Source organism: Eretmochelys imbricata, chromosome 8 (assembly GCF_965152235.1).
Source record: "Eretmochelys imbricata isolate rEreImb1 chromosome 8, rEreImb1.hap1, whole genome shotgun sequence".
Classification (NCBI taxonomy): Eukaryota; Metazoa; Chordata; order Testudines; family Cheloniidae; genus Eretmochelys; species Eretmochelys imbricata.
This window is the reverse complement of record NC_135579.1, coordinates 106472717-106491648: the sequence shown is the minus strand read 5'-3', so window position 1 is coordinate 106491648 and position 18932 is coordinate 106472717. Positions and strand designations below refer to the sequence as shown.

At 50.6% G+C, this 18932-nt stretch overlaps 1 protein-coding gene across 3 annotated transcripts in view; it reads left to right on the top strand.

Moving 5' to 3' along the window:
- Positions 1-18932, top strand: part of DMAP1 (DNA methyltransferase 1 associated protein 1) — a 48831-nt gene that overhangs the window by 9449 nt on the left and 20450 nt on the right. For all 3 annotated transcript variants that reach the window (XM_077824340.1, XM_077824339.1, XM_077824341.1), the window contains exons 5-8: positions 10653-10811; positions 12266-12433; positions 13714-13899; positions 16695-16766. In XM_077824340.1, the coding sequence (XP_077680466.1) occupies positions 10653-10811; positions 12266-12433; positions 13714-13899; positions 16695-16766 (585 nt within the window). The remainder of the gene's footprint in view (positions 1-10652; positions 10812-12265; positions 12434-13713; positions 13900-16694; positions 16767-18932) is intronic.

Sequence of the window (18932 nt, the reverse complement as noted above, 5' to 3'; positions counted from 1 at the left end):
GCACAAAACAATGCGGGTTTATTCGCTTTGAAATCAAAACCTGAAAACAAAAGGCCAAAGAATCGGACGGTCCAAAGCATCAAGGAGACTTGTCAAAAATCAGACTAGGCAGCACATTTCCATCAAGTCGTTCCATCGGTTTAGGTGCTACCACGTTGCCGTTTTCTTTCAGATACTTACGAGTGAGGTTGTCTGCGTTAGGAAGGGTTTTGTAGCTGGACAGGATTGTCGTATAAAGTCATCAATAGGCTCCTCTGCAATTAACAGCGGTCGTTGGGTGAAACAAAGAGCACGTACAGATTCATTGACACAATCGTGCTGTGTCCTCCCTTTTGTTAAAGCCCTGGTAAAAGCCCCTGATATTGACTGTTTGTCCTGAAGCTCGCTTTCTTCTTTAAGCTTCTTGTGTTGCTTGCTTTTGACTTTGACATGCTCCTTTATCCTGTCAGCATGACCACTGACCTCAGTGCTGCAATATTTGCAGCACAATGCATCCTCTTTGTGCCTGTCTTTACTTTCCTTGGAAAGTTCTAAGCACTGCTTTCCTGTTGGTATTCGGGCATAGATTTGTGGTTTTTGCTCCATGTTTGTCTTTTTACCTTATCTTTACCTGTGGAGGGTTGATTGTTTAAATTCAGCACCGCACTAAACGGACAGGCAGGCAGCATCTCTTTGTGAGCCAATCATAGTGCTATATTAACATTGCTTGATTTTTCCGACCTCCACCGTGTGTGTGTTCTGGGTTGTACGCTGCGGAACTGCTTCATTCTCAGAGCCGCAGCACACAACCATCGCGTAAAGTGTTAGTGTTTAACAAAAATAAGTACCCATAAGAATGGCCAGACTGGCTCAGGTCAAAGGTCCATCTAGCCCAGTATCCTGTCTGCCGAAAGTGGCCAATGCCAGGTGCCCCAGAGGGAATGAACAGAACAGGGAATCATCGAGTGATCCATCCCCTGTCGCCCATTCCCAGCTTCTGGCAAACAGAGGCTAGGGACACCATCCCCCCCCCATCCTGGCTAATCGCCATTGATGGACCTGTCCTCCATGAACTTATCTAGTTCTTTTTTGAACACTGTAGTAGTCTTGGCCTTCACATCATCCTCTGTCAAAGAGTTCCACATGTTGACTGTACGTTGTGTGAAAAAATACTTCCTTTTGTTTGTTTTAAATCTGCTGCCTGTTCATTTTATTTGGTGACCCCTAGTTCTTGTGTTATGAGAAGGAGTAAATAACATGTATTTACTTTCTCCACATCCGTCATGATTTTATAGATCTCTATCATATCCCACCTTAGTCGTCTCTGTTCCAAACTGAAAAGTCGCAGTCTTATTAATCTCTCCTCATACGGCAGCCATTCCATAACCCTAATCATTTTTGTTGCCCTTTTTTGAACGTTTTCCAAGTCCAATAGATCTTTTTTGAGATGGGCCGACCACATCCGCACGCAGTATTCAAGCTGTGGGCGAACCATGGATTGATATAGAGGCAATATGATATTTTCTGTCTTATTATCTATCCCTTTCTTAATGATTCCCAATATTCTGTTCCCTTTTTTGACGACTGCTGCACATTGAGTGGATGTTTTCAGAGAACTCTCCACAATGACTCCCAGTCCCAAGATCTCTTTCTTGAGTGGTAACAGCTAATTTAGACCCCATCATTTTATATGTATAGTTGGGATTATGTTTTCCAATGTGCATTACTTTATATTTATCAACATTGAATTTCATCTGCCATTTTGTTGCCCAGTCACCCAGTTTTGTGAGATCCTTTTGTAGCTCTTCGCAGTCTGCCTGGGACTTAACTATCTTGAGTAGTTTTGTATCATCTGCAAATTTTGCCACCTCACTGTTTACCCCTTTTTCCAGATCATTTATGAATATGTTGAATAGGACTGGGCCCAGTACAGACCCCTGGGGAACACCACTATTTACCTCTTTCCATTCTGTATCATCCGTTTATTTCTACCCTTTCTTTCCTATCTTTTAACCAGTTGGGAATCCATGAGAGGACCTTCCCTCTTATCCCGTGATAGCTTACTTTGCTTAAGAGCCTTTGGTGAGGGGCCTTGTCAAAGGCTTTTTGAAAGTCTAAGTACACTATGTCCACTGGATCCCCCTTGTCCACATGCTCGTTGACCCCCTTAAAGAATTCTAGCAGATTGGTGAGGCATGATTTCCCTTCACAAAAACCATGTTGACTCTACCCCAACAAATTATGTTCATCCATCTGTCTGACAATTTTGTCCTTTACTATAGTTTCAACCAGTTTGCCCGGTACTGAAGTCAGGCTTACCGGCCTGTAATTGCCAGGATCACCTCTGGAGCCCTTTTTAAAAATTGGTGTCACATTAGCTATTCTCCAGGCATTTGGTACAGAAGCTGATTTAAATGATAGGTTACAAACTACAATTAGTAGCTCTGCAGTTTCACATTCAAGTTTATTCAGAACTCTTGGGTGATACCATCTGGCCCTGGTAACTTATTACTGTTTAGTTTATCAATTTGTTCCAAAACCTCCTCTAATGACACCTCAATCTAGGACAGTTCCTCAGATTTGTCACCTAAAAAGAATGGGTCAGATTTGGGAATTTCCATCACATCCTCAGCCATGAAGGCCGATGCAAAGAATTCATTTCGTTTCTCCGCAATGGCCTTATCGTCCTTGAGTGCTGCTTTAGCACCTTGATCAGCCAGTGGCCCCTTTGGTTGCTTAGCAGCTTCCTGCTTCTGATGCACTTACGCATATTTTTGCTATTACTTTTTGAGTCTTTGGCGAGCTGTTCTTCAAATTCTTTTTTGCCCTTCCTAGTTATATACTTAATTTGCCAGAGTTTATGCTCCTTTCTATTTTCCTCACTAGGATTTAACTTCCACTTTTGAAAGCATGCCTATTTGTCTCTCACTGCTTCTTTCACTTTGTTGTTTAGCCACGGTGGTGCTTTTTTGGTTCTCTTACTATGTTTTGTAATTTGGGGTATACATCTAAGTAGAGCCTCTAGTATGGTGTCTTTAAAAAGCTTCCATGCAGCTTGCCGGGATTTCAACGTTTGGCGCCGTACCTTTTAATTTCTGTTTAGCTGCCTTCTTTTTTTTGTGTAGCTCCCCTTTCTGCAATTAAATGCTACAGTGTTGGGCCGCTCTGAGGCTTTCCCCTCACAGCGGGGATGTTAAATTTCATTACATTATGGTCATGGTTACCAAGCGGTCCAGCTCTATTCTCCTCTTGGACCTGATCCTGTGCTCCATTTAGGACTAAATCAAAAATCCAAAAAAATTGAGTGAATTGATAAATGGATGTAAATCAGTAAAAATTGAACTCCATTAATTAAACCTGATAATTTATCGGTAAAAGTGGAAAACGCGGAGCACTAAGTGCAGTTTACTTTGCTTCCTGTCCTAGGGTGCGTAGCTGGTGTTAGTTCCAAGCTGTCCATTTGAAATGTTGCTGTGCTTTGTTATAAATAGCTGCTGTCTTCTGTGTCAGACATGACTGTGGTTCAGTGGCTAGTGTTTTTATGTAAATATATGTAAAACCCACAAAAAAGTGTTAAAAGAACATTATTAAGGTTGCAAAGTCAAGCACAGAAGAGCTAGGAAATGCCAGAATTAAGGCACCCTTAATTCGGCCCCCTTGCAAATGTGCTTACAATAGTCATTAGTGACACGATCACATACTCGTTTTTTCCATAGGACCCATAGGATCAGGGTGAATGAGGCTCACTTCCTGAGCAGCTGTTCATTGTGTCGCCCCATGCCTTGCTCACAGCACACTATTCAAACCCTGCTCTGAAGACAGAATGACTGCTTTCCTCCTGGGCTTTCCTATGGTGCACATTACTACAGTATCTTAGTATTTCACAGGCATTAACAAATTTATTTTCACAACACCCTCTGAGGTGATGGGGTGGTGTTTTCCCCGTTTTACAGTTGGGAAACTGTGGCACAGAGAGGTTAAAATCCAAAAGTATCCACTAATTCTGGGTGCCCAATGTGAGACAGCTTGGACCTGATTTTTCAGAGTATTTAACATGATATAGTACTTTATATCATAGAATCATAGAATATCAGGGTTGGAAGGGACCTCAGGAGGTCATCTAGTCCAACCCCCTGCTCAAAAGCAGGACCAATCCCCAATTAAATCATCCCAGCCAGGGCTTTGTCAAGCCTGACCTTAAAAACTTCTAAGGAAGGAGATTCCACCACCTCCATAGGCAACGCATTCCAGTGTTTCACAACCCTCCTAGTGAAAAAGTTTTTCCTAATATCCAACCTAAACCTCCCCCACTGCAACTTGAGACCATTACTCCTTGTCCTGTCCTCTTCTACTACTGAGAATAGTCTAGAACCATCCTCTCTGGTACCACCTCTCAGGTAGTTGAAAGCAGCTGTCAAATCCCCCCTCATTCTTCTCTTCTGCAGACTAAACAATCCCAGTTCCCTCAGCCTCTCCTCATAAGTCATGTGTTCCAGACCCCTAATCATTTTTGTTGCCCTTCGCTGGACTCTTTCCAATTTATCCACATCCTTCTTGTAGTGTGGAGCCCAAAACTGGACACAGTACTCCAGATGAGGCCTCACCAATGTCGAATAGAGGGGGACGATTACGTCCCTCGATCTGCTCGCTATGCCCCTACTTATACATCCCAAAATGCCATTGGCCTTCTTGGCAACAAGGGCACACTGCTGATTCATATCCAGCTTCTCGTTCACTGTCACCCCTAGGTCCTTTTCCGCAGAACTGTTCCAAACACAGCTCCCACAGACATCAGCTGCAGCTGATTGCTCCGCACCTCTGCAAATCAGACCCCAGAGTCTCAAGTCAGGTACCAGAAATGAGGAACACACAGGGAGCCCTGTGAAAAGTTTGGATTAAGTGACTTGCCTGACATCACACAGGAACTCTGTGTCAGGGGCAGGGAGAGAATCCAGTTGCCCAGGGCAGCATTCAACTCCTTTAACCATAAGACCATCCTTTCTCTTCCTGCAACAAACGGGGCCAGGTCCTACAGACAACAGCCTCCTTCAGTGCACAGCCCTGATTCGTCCCCAGGGCAGGGCCAGCCTGTGCCAAATGAGGCAGGGTCCTGTGGAAAAATAATATGTGACCATGTAATTAAAGACTATATCCTGCATATGCACAAGAGGCAATCTGAACTCTGGCGTTTCCTAACTTTGGAGGGCTGGACTTTGCCGCATTCATAATATTCTTTTAGTGCCGTTTTTGTGTGTGTTATTTCCTAAGTTTTAAAAGCAAACTGAAGAAACAAATTTCATCACCTGGCATCATATTGACACCCCCACACGTCGTCAGCAGGGTTGGAATCTTTAGATCCTCCACACACACCTCTGCCACTGAGCTAAGAGAGTAACTGATAGAGGATGGCAACCTACTACCTACTAAGGTCAGGCTTGACAAAGCCCTGGCTGGGATGATTTAGCTGGGGATTGGTCCTGCTTTGAGCAGGGGGTGGGACTAGATGACCTCCTGAGGTCCCTTCCAACCCTGAGATTCTAGGATTCTATGACACTACTGCTACCTGGACCAGCACCAGAGGGGGATAAAACACTTTGCTAGTGCGTTGCACAGATATTGCTGAGGGTGGAGGAATGGTGAGACTCAGGATTGTTGGGTCCCATTCCAGGCTCTGGAGGGGAGTGTGCTCTAGTGGGTGCAGACTCTTTTGCCCCTTTTCTCCCCAAGCTTGACCCCTTTTGCCTGTCTCCTTTCCCCTTAGTCTTTTCATCACCGTCTCAGTCTCAGTTCCTCCTGCTTAGGCCCTCGTTTGATCTCTCTCCCTCCCTCCCACCAGGTTCTCCATCCCCACTTGCTTCCAGACCTCTCTCCAATCTCAGTGCACCCCCTCCGCTCGATTTCGTGTCAGCCTGCCAAGCTCCATGCAAAAAACCCCACTAAGGAGTCGGGCAGCTGCATTCCCCAGGAATTGCCAGACTGGAGCAGACCCAGGGTCCATCCGGCCCAGGGTCCTGTCTCCAGCAGCAGGCAGTGCCAGACGCTTCAGAGCTAAAACCCCTGCCGTGGGAGATTTGTGGAATAGCGTGCTGCTGCTGTTTTAATTATTTATCATTTATGCTGCAGGCGCCGAGAGGCCCATTCAGGGCCCGATTGTGCTGAGTGCTGGGCAGAACGCGTCGTAAGTGACAGCCCCTGCCCCAAAGGGAAGCTTTTCCCTGCTTCCTGTCGTTTAGTGGTCAGCTTATGCCATGAAACACAAGGGTTTCCCTCTCTACCTGAGCTAACATGACTGGCTGCTCTCAGTACCCATATATGGGTTTAATGGGTCTTAGAATCCTGCTAGGCTCTTATCAATGAGATCTGGTGGAGATGAGTTCACCGGTTGGTTAATTTGTTTGATAAGCAAGCTTTTCCTTTTTTCCCTTTGAAATTTTCTACCTTTCCCTTTAATTGAGTGTCCCCTCATTCTTGCATTGTGAGAGGTAAATAGAAAACCTGATCTCCCTTCTCTGTCCTCGTCATTAAGTTGTATTTCTCTCAGGGAGTGAACAGTGAAGTGGCGAAATTTGCAGATGTTACAAAATTATTCAAGAGCTCATAAAACCGGAGGACGGGGCAACAAAACGGCAGATGAAATTCAACACTGATAAGTGAAAAGTAATGCACATTGGAAAATGTAGTCCCAACTATGCATACAAACTGATGGTTCTAAATTAGCTGTTACCTCTCAAGAAAGAGATCTTGGAGTCACAGCAGACAGTTCTCCAAAAACTTCCCCTCAGTGCACAGCAGTGGTCAAGAAGGCTAACAGAATATTAGGAAAGGGATAGAAAATAAGACAAAAGAAATCATAATACCATGATATAAATCTGTGGTACGCCCATACCTTGAATACTGTGTCTAGTACTGGTTGCACCATCTGAAAAAGGATATGATGGAACTGGAGAAGGTTCAGAGAAGGGCAACAAAGATGATCAAGGGTGTGGAATGGCTTCCATGTGAGGAGAGACTAAAGGGATTAGGGCTGTTCATTTAGAAATGCGACAACGAAGGGGGAATGTGATAATGTCTATAAAATCATGACTGGTGTGGAAAAAGTGGATAGAGAAGTGTTATTTGCCCTTTCTCGCAATACAAAAACCAGGGGTCACCCATTGAATAGGGAGCAGGTTTAGGAGGAAGGACTTTTTCACACAATGCACTATCAATCTGTGCAACTCATTGCTATGGGATGTTGTGATAGTCAAAAGTATACCTGGTTCAAAAAAGAACTAGATCAATTCATGGAGGGTCCATCAGTGGGCATTAGCCAAGATGGTCAGGGATGCAACCCCATGCTCTGGGGACCCTAAACTTTTGAGTAGCAGAAGCTGGGAGTGGAAGACAAGGGTGGGCCACTCCAGCTGCTCTGTTCTGTGTGCTCCCCCTGAAGTCCTGGCACTGGTCACTGTCAGAGAGACAGGGTACTGGGCTAGATGGGCCATTGGTCTGATCCAGTGTGCCCATTCTTATGTTCTCATTCGTCTCCTCTCTGAGCTAATCATTCCTAGTCTTTTCATCTAATCATTCTTGCTCCTCGCCTCAGAACCCCATCTCCTTTCGCTGTCTCTCTGTTGAGGCGGGTGACCAGAAGTGGAGAGTGTTCCAAATGAGCAGTAGCCCTAGTGGTTACCGGGTCTGGAAGTGACCAAGACCTGGGTAATGTCCATATCACAATCTTCTTGCCATGCAGCAAGGAGGGAAAGCCTCGTTCGCAGCTGCTACTGATTGGAACTCTGGGAGAAGCCAGAAATCCAGCAGGGCTCCAAGCTTGTGCTGCTTGTTCTGAGGGCAGATACAGCCCCCTGAACTGAAGGAGCAGATACAACATCTGCCGTCTGGAGGGGCCGTTCCCATCTCACTTCAGTCCTGTCCACTCAGCCAGCCATCACCCAAGCCCAGCACTTGACAGGCACTGCACTGTCTGGGCCTTTGAGAGGTGTGAGAGCGGAGTGTTGTCAGCCTGCTGCTATGCTGTAGCCAGGCCTCGTCCACTGCTCTACTGGAGCACAAGTCTGGCGGGGCATGCCATGGGCAGCACACCAGGGTCCCCGTACGGTCCCTGGTGTCAGGCTGCTGACAGATATCAGATCAGCACATGGACACCGGTGCCAGGAGGTGGCCACCAGCCATCAAGACCAGGGCAGTCTCTGTGCCTCTCCCAGGTCTAAAGTCAGAAGAAAAGGAGTTCAGGGAAATGTGAGGAAGGGTCCAGGGACTGTCAGCTCTGCCTCGCCAGCATCTTTCTGCAGGCCGGGGTACTTCTGTGGCCCTATTCCCGTAATATTTGAGCACCTCACAGTCTTGAATGTATTTCTCCTCTCGGCACTGCCGTGAGACAGGGCAGCAGGTGAGGCACGGAGAGCCCGAGTGACTGGCCCATGGTCACATGGGAAGTCTGGTAGAGCAGGGACTTGAACCCGCATCTCCTGTGTTGGTGCCCTAACCTGCAAAGGGTTCAGTGATTGGGCAGCAATTGGCAGGGCTGTCAAGCCGATTCACAAGGTGACGTCCGGGTACCCACAGTCGAGCTTTGAGGGGTGCCGGCATTGTGCCCACTCGCAAGGGGCACTGATAATCTCTGCCACTGTCGCACCCAAAATACCCCTGCCAGGTGTTAGCAGGTACCATGGATGGGCCAGAATGCCAGGCTGGAGCCTGGCTCTCCTCAGTGAGTGTATCTGTGCGGTGAAGCGCTCTGGGATCCCCCGGCCAAAAAGCGCTCTCGCAATGGGAGGCTCTGAGAAATTCAGAGCCACCTACTCATGCCGGCCATCGTGCTGCGGCGCGGCACGGCACTGAGCTAACACAGGCAGGACGTGGCCTTGCCTCCGCCCCACTTCTCACAATTCAAAAGAGAGTCCACTGTTCTCGCGAGCCATTTCTGGTGGGGCCAGCAGCTTGTGTTTCAGAGACACCTCGCTGTCAGAGAATAGCAGTCCCTGGGCGGGGTAGCTGTCCCCTAAAGATGAGAGGCTCTGGGGCCCATTCCGAAATTGGTGAGCCAGCCACTCTCTTCTCCTCCATTCCCCAGCCTGGTCCGGGTTGGTCGTTCTCACCCATTCCCAGCCCCTGTATCCTTTAGACTCAAGTAAATGATCCCACTGTCTGGGTGTCCCATAAGCCATCTGACGCAGTGCTCTCGCCCTGATTTCCATGGTTAAGAGATGCTTCCTGAGAGCAGTGAGGTTTGCACAGTGCCCGGCCAGTTGACAGGCTGCCTCCCCGTGCCCAGGCAGACCTTTCACTCGTGAACAGAAGGGGCTGCCCCTCAGAGATGCTGCACCGAAGTGGCTGGAGCTGGGGCAGATGCTCTGTATGCTTGGCCTAGGGCTTGGCAGGGGATCTGGGTTTCCAGGAGAGGGTGTGCTGCTCAGGTGCCCAGCACCGGGGGCCTATTAAAATGTGTTGGGGGGTATTTTTGCGAAGGCAGGAAGTTGCCCTCCAGACTCTAGGGGTGTGGGATTAAAGGAGCAGCCCTTTCCCTAGGATGCAGGCTGTACTCTCATCCCATTGTGTTACCATGTGTTGTGACTTCAGCAGGCTCTTCTGCTGTCTCTGAGCATCCATGTGATGCCTGTGATGTGCTGGCATCCAGTGTCCAACCCTTGCAAAGCAGGCTGGACTGACCCCAGTGTTGGCTTTGTGCTCCCTGCCCTGACGGTGTCTGGGGACTCAGGGTTGACACAGGAGTGAGGGCCAGCTGTCCGCTCGCAAAGGGCCAGTGACGGTGGGGAAGAGAGCAGGTGGCAGCTGGGTTGGTGGCCCATAGCTGCACCACATCCAACCTTCAGACCTTTGTGCCGGGGGAATACAGGGCCAGGTGCTGCCTGTAGGAGGAGCTCACAGTCTACCGGGGGGAATATATGACAGCACAGGAGCCTTCCTTGTTTGGTAGGCCACAGTGAATGCCCAGGTGCCGCTGCAGGAGGGCAGGAAGGACTGAGCTGGAAGGGCTTTGTGGAATGGGGAGGAGGGTAGCTGCAAACACGAGGTTGTTTGCTTTCAGGCTCTTGGCTAGCCTGAGTCAGGGCTTCCAGGCTAGGGCCCAGTGACCACTGCCTGGCCATGCAGTTCCCTCTAGGAGAGCAGGTGGAATGGGGAACACGGTTTGTCTGGGCGGAGAATGATCCCCAGAGCATAATGTCTGAAACCCTGACTTCGAGTCCCTGCCTCTCAGAGAGGTCCCTCTTGGTTGTACACCTTCCCTTGGCTGGGCCTTTGGAAGTGAGAGGCTGGGGGCTGGTGGAAGTGAGACCCTGCTGGGAGGCCAAGGCAGGTCTTCTGGACCTCTTGGTGCTTGGATACGGTGGCAGTGGGCACATTGGAAATGCACAGGGATAATTACCAAATAAACCCTGGCGGGCTGGAGGACCCCACGTGACCCCTTCCACTTGGCTCCATAGCTCCATTGTGGCAGTGGCTGCCTTGGGGCATGTGCAGTGTCCACAGGAGGTGCAGTTGGGTGGGTAAGGGGACCACTTGGGCAAAGACTCATGGCCCCTTTGCCCATCTGTGCCCTGTGGTTTTGGTTTGCTCTGTCTCTACCTGTAGGGCAGCTTGAGAGAGGCCCCAGCTACTGGGGGCGGGGCAGCCCGACGAGTGAGCCACCTCCCTTCTCTCTCCCTGTGCAGACAGTGCAGGTGCCTGTGTACTCGGAGCAGGAGTATCAGATGTACCTGCATGACGACGCCTGGACCAAGGTGGAGACAGATCACCTCTTCGACCTTTCCCGCAGGTTCGACTTGCGCTTCGTGGTGATCCATGACCGCTACGACCACCAGCAGTTCAAGGTGAGTGCCGGGAATACGCAGCCGGGAGGTGTGCTGAGCCTGCCGCGTGGCGAGGAGCAAATTACCCGTTGTATCAACTTAATTACGGGAAAAGAATGAATTATTGGCAGGGAGGAATATTGAATTTCCAGCACAGGGTACTACTACTCGTTTTGTTTATAATTAAATCCGCCACAACTCACGTCGGTTCCCTGTTGCATTTTATTAGGAAGTCAGAATCCCTTGAGAAAATTGTCCCTGCCAGGAAACCAACTCACCAAGCACTGAAAGAGAGGCAGGCTGAGCTAGTGGGGAGTGCAGAGGCCTGGAGGTCAGGACTCCTGGGTTCGAGTCTCACCTCTGGGCAGGAAGATCATCTAGTGTTCAGTGAAGGGCCAGCATCCTGGGTTCTTCTCCAGCAAGCGGCACTGGCTTGCGTCATGACCTTGCGCGAGTCTTTTGTCAGGCCTGTGAAGCAAGGAGCAAGTCACCGAGCTGAGAATAGAACCCAGGAGTCCTGTCTTTTAGTCCTCTCCACTAGCTACTAGCCCACCCTGTTTCCTGTGAGGTAGGGGAGCATGCTGGGGAAACCGAGTCACTGCCTGGTTCTGAAGCTTGTAACAGCCTGTGAGATGCTCTGATGAAGGGCGCGGTAGCAGGACAGAGTATTAGCTTTATAACAAAGCTCAAAGGGCGGTTGAGGCAGCCCACTCTCTCCTTGCCCTGGTTCCAGCCAGGCAGGGGAATCCAGGGAAACTGTTGCATCTTGCACCCCTGTGTCACACACCGTTCAGACCTGATTCGGTACAATGCAGCACAGAGCGTGAATCACTAGCGCTCTTTGTCACAGGGCCCCAAGGCATTTATCACGTGCTCCATGTGAAATCCAGGCCTGTGGCTGGGAGCTCAGACACCAGGCCCCATTTTCTGTGTAGGAGCTTCTGAGAACAGCTTTCTCTTGTGGGCCGCCAGGAGGAAGCTTTGGGCCCCCTCTGCAGTGCCAGCCTCTGCCGGCAGGAGAGAGAAGAAGCAGCGTGACAGGGATAACACTGGTGAAGTAGGACTATAGTACCTGCCTGGAGGATCTGAAGGCACGTTATAAAGGAGGAACGGTATCATCATCTCGTGTTAGAGATAGGGAAACTGAGGCACGGTGCAGATGCTCTCCCAGTCACACCATGAGTCAGTGACTGTCAAGGCTGGAACCCAGGTCTCTTCATTTCCAGCCCTTTTCTGTAGCCCCGAGACAGCAGCAGTGGCAGGCGAGTAGTGAAAGGTGCTAATAACAGCGGGTGGCAACCTACACAGACCCTCACAGAAACTGGGCCAGTCAGAAGGGACAGGCCTCTCCACGCTCTGCTATTCCTTCTCCCTCGCCTTGCTTCTGGAGGCATGGCCTCCTTCCCCCAAAGACTGGGAGCTGGGTTTCCTTCAGCCCTCTTGTAACGTCATCCGTTCTGTGGGGTATTCCACAGAAAAGGTCAGTGGAGGACCTGAAGGAACGGTATTACCACATCTGCACCAAGCTGGCCAACGTCCGCGCTGCTCCAGGCACCGACCTGAAAATCCCCGTCTTTGACGCCGGCCACGAGAGACGTAGGAAGGAGCAGCTGGAGAGGCTGTACAACAGGACTCCAGAGCAGGTAACTCAGCCGGGCCTCCCCTTCCCACACCCTCTCCACTGTCAATCGTACGTCCCCAGCGCAGCCTGCGAGGCCTTGTGGCAGTTGCCACAGAGGAAGCCCTGTAGGATTTAGTCCTTCTCTGTATTACTGTAGTGCCTACAGGCCCCTGGCATGCCTCAGGGTCCCTTTGTGCTAGGCGCAGCACAAACACTGCACAAAGATGTGGCCCCTGTCCCCCAGGGCTTACAGCTTGTGTGTCTGACCAGTAACGGGTGGCTGCATGAGGCAGGCCGAGCGCAGTGGGGCAATGATTTGGCACGGTTATTTGGCAGAAGGTTGTGGGGAAGGGAGAGAAGCAGGGTTCTGATCTCTAGCAACAGCTTCTTTGGGGGTCACAAATTGACAATGGCTGCTCTAAGGTGGCCGAATACCCAGCACGGGGTTCCAGCCTTTAGCACAGGCCATGGCCTGAGCCTTGTTTTCCTGGGTCTAAGGGCTGAAACGAAGTGAGATCCCTGGCAGCCTCTGAACTCTCTCCAGGGTGTGCGTTCGCCGGGCTTCCCCCCAGCTATCTCAGACTTCTGGGGAGCGCAGGCAGTACCTAGCCCTCATGGCAGCAGGCAGGAGCGTCAGTCCTGCTGGAATACACTGGGGACTGTAATGTTGCACATGAGGCTCCGCTCTTCCTCTTTGGCTAATTAATGGTCGCTAGCTGCAGATGGTCCCAGTGCTGCCAAGTCAGGAGCTGCCAGGACGGCTCTTCCGTGTTCCCAGGGAGCTGGTGAGAGAGAGCAATCCCCTCCAGTCACTCACCCGACTTCCTGCCCCTCGGTTTATCCAAGTCCTGCTGTGCTGCTCTTCTCCCTTGGCCCATGGGGGTTTGGATCGGACACCCGTCAGTGCAGGGTAACAGGAGTCATTGGGGTGACGCAAGGTGCTGCCTTCCCAGGGGCCAAGGGTACTGACCCACGGTACTCTCGTCCCCCCTGTTGGACCAAGCAGCCCTGCAGAACGTGTCACGCTGAGTTCTCTCCCTCAAGGGAAAACCAAGGGATCGGGTTTGTCGGGGGAGTAACTTGGGCCCAGGGCGGGATCTAGCAGCCATCCACTGGGCCCTGAATGCCTCCTGGAATTGCAGTGTTGGGTGCCTGGGCTGGGTAAGGCAAGGAAGCTAAAACCTGGGTGCAGGGCCAGTGTGGGGACGGGCGTGGGAGCAGAGCTGCTGTCGGTAGGTGGCCCCCTTGCCTTGCTTTGCCCCCTTGGCTGCTCTAACTGCCTTTCCTCGCTCTGGCCGGCAGGTGGCAGAAGAGGAATATCTGATCCAGGAGCTCCGGAAAATTGAAGCCAGGAAGAAAGAGAGAGAGAAGAGAACCCAAGACCTGCAGAAACTCATCACCGCTGCCGACACCACCACCGAGCAGAGGCGAGCGGAGCGCAAGGCTCCCAAGAAGAAGCTGCCCCAGAAGAAGGAGACAGAGAAGCCTGTAAACATTTCTTGTCTTCGCTGTCACTGGGTAACATTTATTCCCTGAGTTCTCCTCCCAGGACCGGTCTCGTCCTGCCAGTGCCAGGTGCTGGGCTTCAGCTGGGGCAGGGGGAGGCTGCTGTCTGGGCCCAAAGACAGGTATATTTTTGGTAGCAATGTGGTCTAGAAACTAGGGAGCCCAGATTTGCGGGTTTCAGTTCAGCTCTGCCATTGACCTGCTCTGTGGCTTTGGGCAGTTGGCTCCACCGCTTTGTGCCTCAGTTTCCCCAGGTAAGATGGGGGTGATGCTACTTTCTCTACTCCCAGGAGGGGCCCTGATGCTGAATCAGTTCATGTTTGTAAAATGCTAGGGGTTACTTGAATTATGAAATCGCACCGAACATGGTGCCAGCTAGCCAAGCCACCCGATGGCTGGGAATTGCTGCCCCGCTGTCCGCAGCCAGGACTGTTCTCGTCTAGCTGAAGCAGGGGTGGATGGAGGGAGGAGAAGGGCACTGCTGGCTGTTGTTGCTTCATGGTGCTTGCCCAGCTACTCGTCAGGCACCTTCTTGCTCCAAAAAGGGGGTCTCTGTGCCATGAATAAAGAGACCCGAAAAGCCAGGGCACTATGGTGTGAGCTTCCCTGGGCTGGCAGAGCACAGCTCCCCCACTGCCCGAGCATCCTGCGTTCGAGGGGAGAGAACCCAGAAGTGGTGGGAGCAGAACAGGGGTGGTGATGGGAAATGGCATCAAAGGCGTTTAAAGCTCCCAGCTGGTTTGGTCTGTCCCCCCCTGAGTGGCAGCTGTGGGTTGGTGTCCGGCTGCATGTACGTGCCCAGGTAGGTGCCGCAGGGCAGGCAGGGAGGCGGTTTCTGTTGTTACACGAGCGTCATTTCAACCATGACAGAGTCCATTAGGAGTCAATTACCAACTCTAGCAGGGAAACGTTAACAAAAATTGCATTTTAACTAAGAATTTGAATCGAGAGCTGCATCAGCATCGTTCCAACAAAGGAAAATCATTTACCAAAGAGTCAATTGAGGTTGAAGCGTTTACAGCTTGTACAGGCGTGCGAGGCAGGAGAACCCCGTTAATTGCTTATGCACTCAGCGCAGTCAGAGCCGACTCGGCTGAGCAAGAGACCTGGTTTTATCCCCGCTGCCCCAGGGTGCCTGGTTGAGGGCCACACTGTGTGAAATGGAGCAGGGCACATTGTCTTGAGTGTGCTCTGGACACTACAGGTCCCCCACTCACTGTGCTCCGATCAGAATCCAAGCTGTAGGCTGGTACACCTCGATGGGTTTGTTTGGCCCCTGGGACACGCTTTGACCATCCCTGTATTTAGAAACGACATTTAGAAACAACAGTGCCTGGGGCCTTGAGGGATTGATTATTTGGCTTGTGTGTCACCCAGTTACTGGGTCAAATACTCCCTGCTTAGGGCTAACTGTGAGTGCCGTTACTGCCTGGCAGGCCCGTTGCCCACGGTGCTGGGCTGGCCAGGCAGGGGCAAGAGGTGAGATGCATGGCACAGCACATTGCAGAGTTCTGACTCAGGTGGTGACTGTTAGCAGGAAACCCGGGGAGTTGAGTCGCTGTCCTTGTAGTCTCAATCCAGGAACAATAGCAAGAGCAAACTGGAGAGCCTCTGAGAAATGAGGTTAGAGAGCAGCGTGACTGATTCTGTGGCGGGGGCAGCCAGGACTTTGAGATGGCTTTTCCTTTGGGGGAGCATACGAGTGAGCAGGAGAGAGACATGGTTGGCAGGGAGAGCACACAAACCACCAGATCATATCCTACAGGTGTATTTCCCATCGAGCCTTAGTGGTTCCGTTGCACTCGTTCACCCCAGAGGGCCTAGCAGATTGTGTGTCTGGGGATCACGCACCTGCTTGTGAAATGCAGTTCCCTCCAGCATAGAAATGTGGCTGCTGTCGATGGAAGTGACTCAATATCCTGGTGACTTTCAAGTGAGAGAAGAGAGATTTCTCCATCTGAAACTTTAGGGGGAGTTTACGGGAAGTAGAATACAGCTCTGGAGCTTGTCACTGGGGCAGAAAGGGTGAAAGCCCAACATGAAAGGATCTTGCAGGGATTTATTCCCACTAATATCTTCAGGTTGGCATAGTTGTCGTTTAAAAAGGCAGGTCACTGAATGCTCTGATCAGTCGCACAGCATTCTCCACAGTTGCATTTAAAAAAAAAACCAACCAAACGTCTCCTGCTAAATCGGGTGCCCTGCTCATCAGTGAGCACCTTCCAAGCAATACAGAGAGGCAAGCTGTGGTCAGAGCGTGAGGAGGGAAAGGAAAAGCTGCAAATAAGTGACTTAATACATAGTAAAATGCAGGCCTCAATCAAGGAGAACAGTCCTTATTATATAGGGGACCACATGAGGGTGCTCGGAGCTGTACAAATCATAGAATGCCTGGCTCCTGTCCCATAAGGCTTGCAGTGGAAAGGCCAGATCCTGTGAGTGCTGAGTGCCTTCAGCTGCTAAGTTGGGCCTTAAATTAGACCCGGGTCAAGTGGCCGCATTCACCCACTGGAGGTGTGTTGGTTGGGGTTCACACCCTCTGTGGTGGTTGGCTGACTCAGTGGAAAGCATTGCACAAAGGTGGCTTTGTGTTTTCCAAAGATGTCTTGGAGCTGAGTATTTTCCTCAGTGGTTTCTATGGGGTTTGCTTGGGATTTTCCTTTCCCTCAGCTCTGGCAGGTGGCTGTGTGTCAGGAAATGGTGTTTCCCCTTCAGATAGCCTCTGTGTCACCCCATGCGTTTCCTCCGTCAACACATCCTGTCTCAATCTCTTTCAGGCTGTTCCTGAGACTGCTGGCATCAAGTTTCCCGACTTCAAATCTGCAGGTGTCACGCTGCGGAGCCAGAGGGTAGGCTGCTGCCCTGGCCCTTTGGGGCCGCTGTTAATATCTTTCTCCCTGTCTCTCTGCTCCTATCTGTTCTCCTTTTACAGCTGTGGAAAATCAAGATCTTGCCCCTGACATAAGCAGAGTCTGGTCTCCAGCAGCAGTGTGGGCTGTAGCCAGGAACGCTGGCTGTGTTTGAACTCTAGGCCAGCTCTGCTTTACTTTATAAAGTCAAAGGCCCTCTTGTATGCGAACGCCTGACCCTGCCGGTGTCTCGTCACTGGTCACCGCCCCCTGAGCAGTCAGACCCGCCCAGGGGAGCTGCCTGGCCCAAAGAGAGGCTGCAGCTGAATGTAATACGCCTCCTAGAGTGTAGATGTTGGTGCATTGCTGTAAGATGCCTTTGAGGGCAGATTCTCCTGTTGTGCCTTGCACACGCTGGTCTGTCACAGGTACATAATTTTTTTTAACTTCACTAAATATTGGTTTGAAAAGCTCCAGGTGCCTGTTTCACCCTCAGGGTGAAGAAGTAATAAACCCTGGCATTGTTTTATGTGCAAGAGTCGACATCTCTCTCCTAGCACGAGGCTGGGGAGTAGTGATCCAGGTAACCCACCTGTGTGACTGACTGTTCTCAGGGGCCTCGATATCCGCCTTACAAAATCCCATTTGCTGGGAAAAGAGCATCTTTTTGTATAGGCAAGTAAAAAACACCCTTAGTTACTTTATTGTTGTCAAGGTGATGGGGGGCAAGCAGGTACTTTGTCTAGCCTGGTAAATTTTCTGGTCTGCTCCAGGGGATGTCAAGAGATGTTCAGCCCCTGCACGAAATGCACGGGGAAGCAGAGCTCCGTCTCTGGGGAATTGTGCGGCGCCCATGGGCTGTGTGTGTGTTAGCTGTGGCTTGGCTTAGGCAGCCTACGGAGGGGCGTGCAAGCTGTGGGAATCCCATTTCTTGAGGAGCTGCCACTGCCCTCAGCTTTGCAATGCAGTCGGGTGGTCACAGTCTCTGGTACATGGGCTCGGGGCGGCAATACATGTGTGAAGATTCATGGAGACATGGCAGATGCGTTCTCTGGCACCAAGATAAATAGAGTCATTTACGGAGATTGAGCTGGATTTTGAAAACGAATAAGGGGTGGCTGGATTTTTTTTAACTGGAAGCAAAGCTGAGCAACACCATGTCGGTGACAGAACCATCTGGCAGAGCCAGCCACTTTCTTCAGGCCAAATAGCCGGATGGGAGGCCCACATGAATGGCAATGGGTGCTGTGGGCTCCGGCTGGATAGGGAGGGCAGGGCTGTCAGGGTAAAGGGGCAGAACGTGGGAATTGGGCATTTCTGAGTCCTGATTCCGGCTCTGAAACGGACTCCCTTTGCTGCCTTCGCCCACTCACTTGAACCTCTTTGGTTGAGTTTTCCTACAGGTAAAATGGGGCTAAGGGACTCACTCGCTTGGGAGGGCTGAGGATTCACGAGCTGACGTGTGTGTGGTGCGGTCGAACCTGTGAGGCACTGTAACAGTGCTAAGCAGCATGAACGTGGAATTGCAAATTCTGCTGACCTGGGGGTTTTAGTTCTCTGCTCTGTACACCGCTCTCAGCCAGGCCCTGGACACACCCCACAGCATGAACATGACAAGGGGGAGCAGCCGCTCTGGTGCGAGGGGCAGCGTTTGTACAAAGCACTTGAGGCTCCAGTATTTACTGGCAAGGCTGGGTGTAAGAGATTTGCCCCTGTGGTCTCTCCCTTCACCCAGTCCTCTTGCTTGGTAAGCCTGGCCGCTCCTACAGGGTTCTGTGAGAAGAGCTGTATCAGATCTAGGTATTGTTGTTGACAGTCAGATGTATCTTTTATGTTATGTTTTATTAGGCACCAGTTGCTACTCCACAGTTAAGGCTAAGTGGAATTTTGCACTCAGAGCAGGGATTCAACTTCTTTGTTTTGTATGAAAAATGCCCCTGATCCTCCTCAAAATGACAGCACTTACTTTTTGGCTGTAGAACGGATTGCTTAGAATTCATCCGTTAATTGAAACTAATAGTTTAGTTCCTTAAAATTAATGTTAACCTGGTCCTTGAAGAACATAAGTCTCCAGAGTTGGATTTGATTTGTCTTTAGTGGTCATAATAATAGAATGACACAGACTTTTCAAACTTCCCATCTAGTTGAAGCTCACTGAAATCTTGT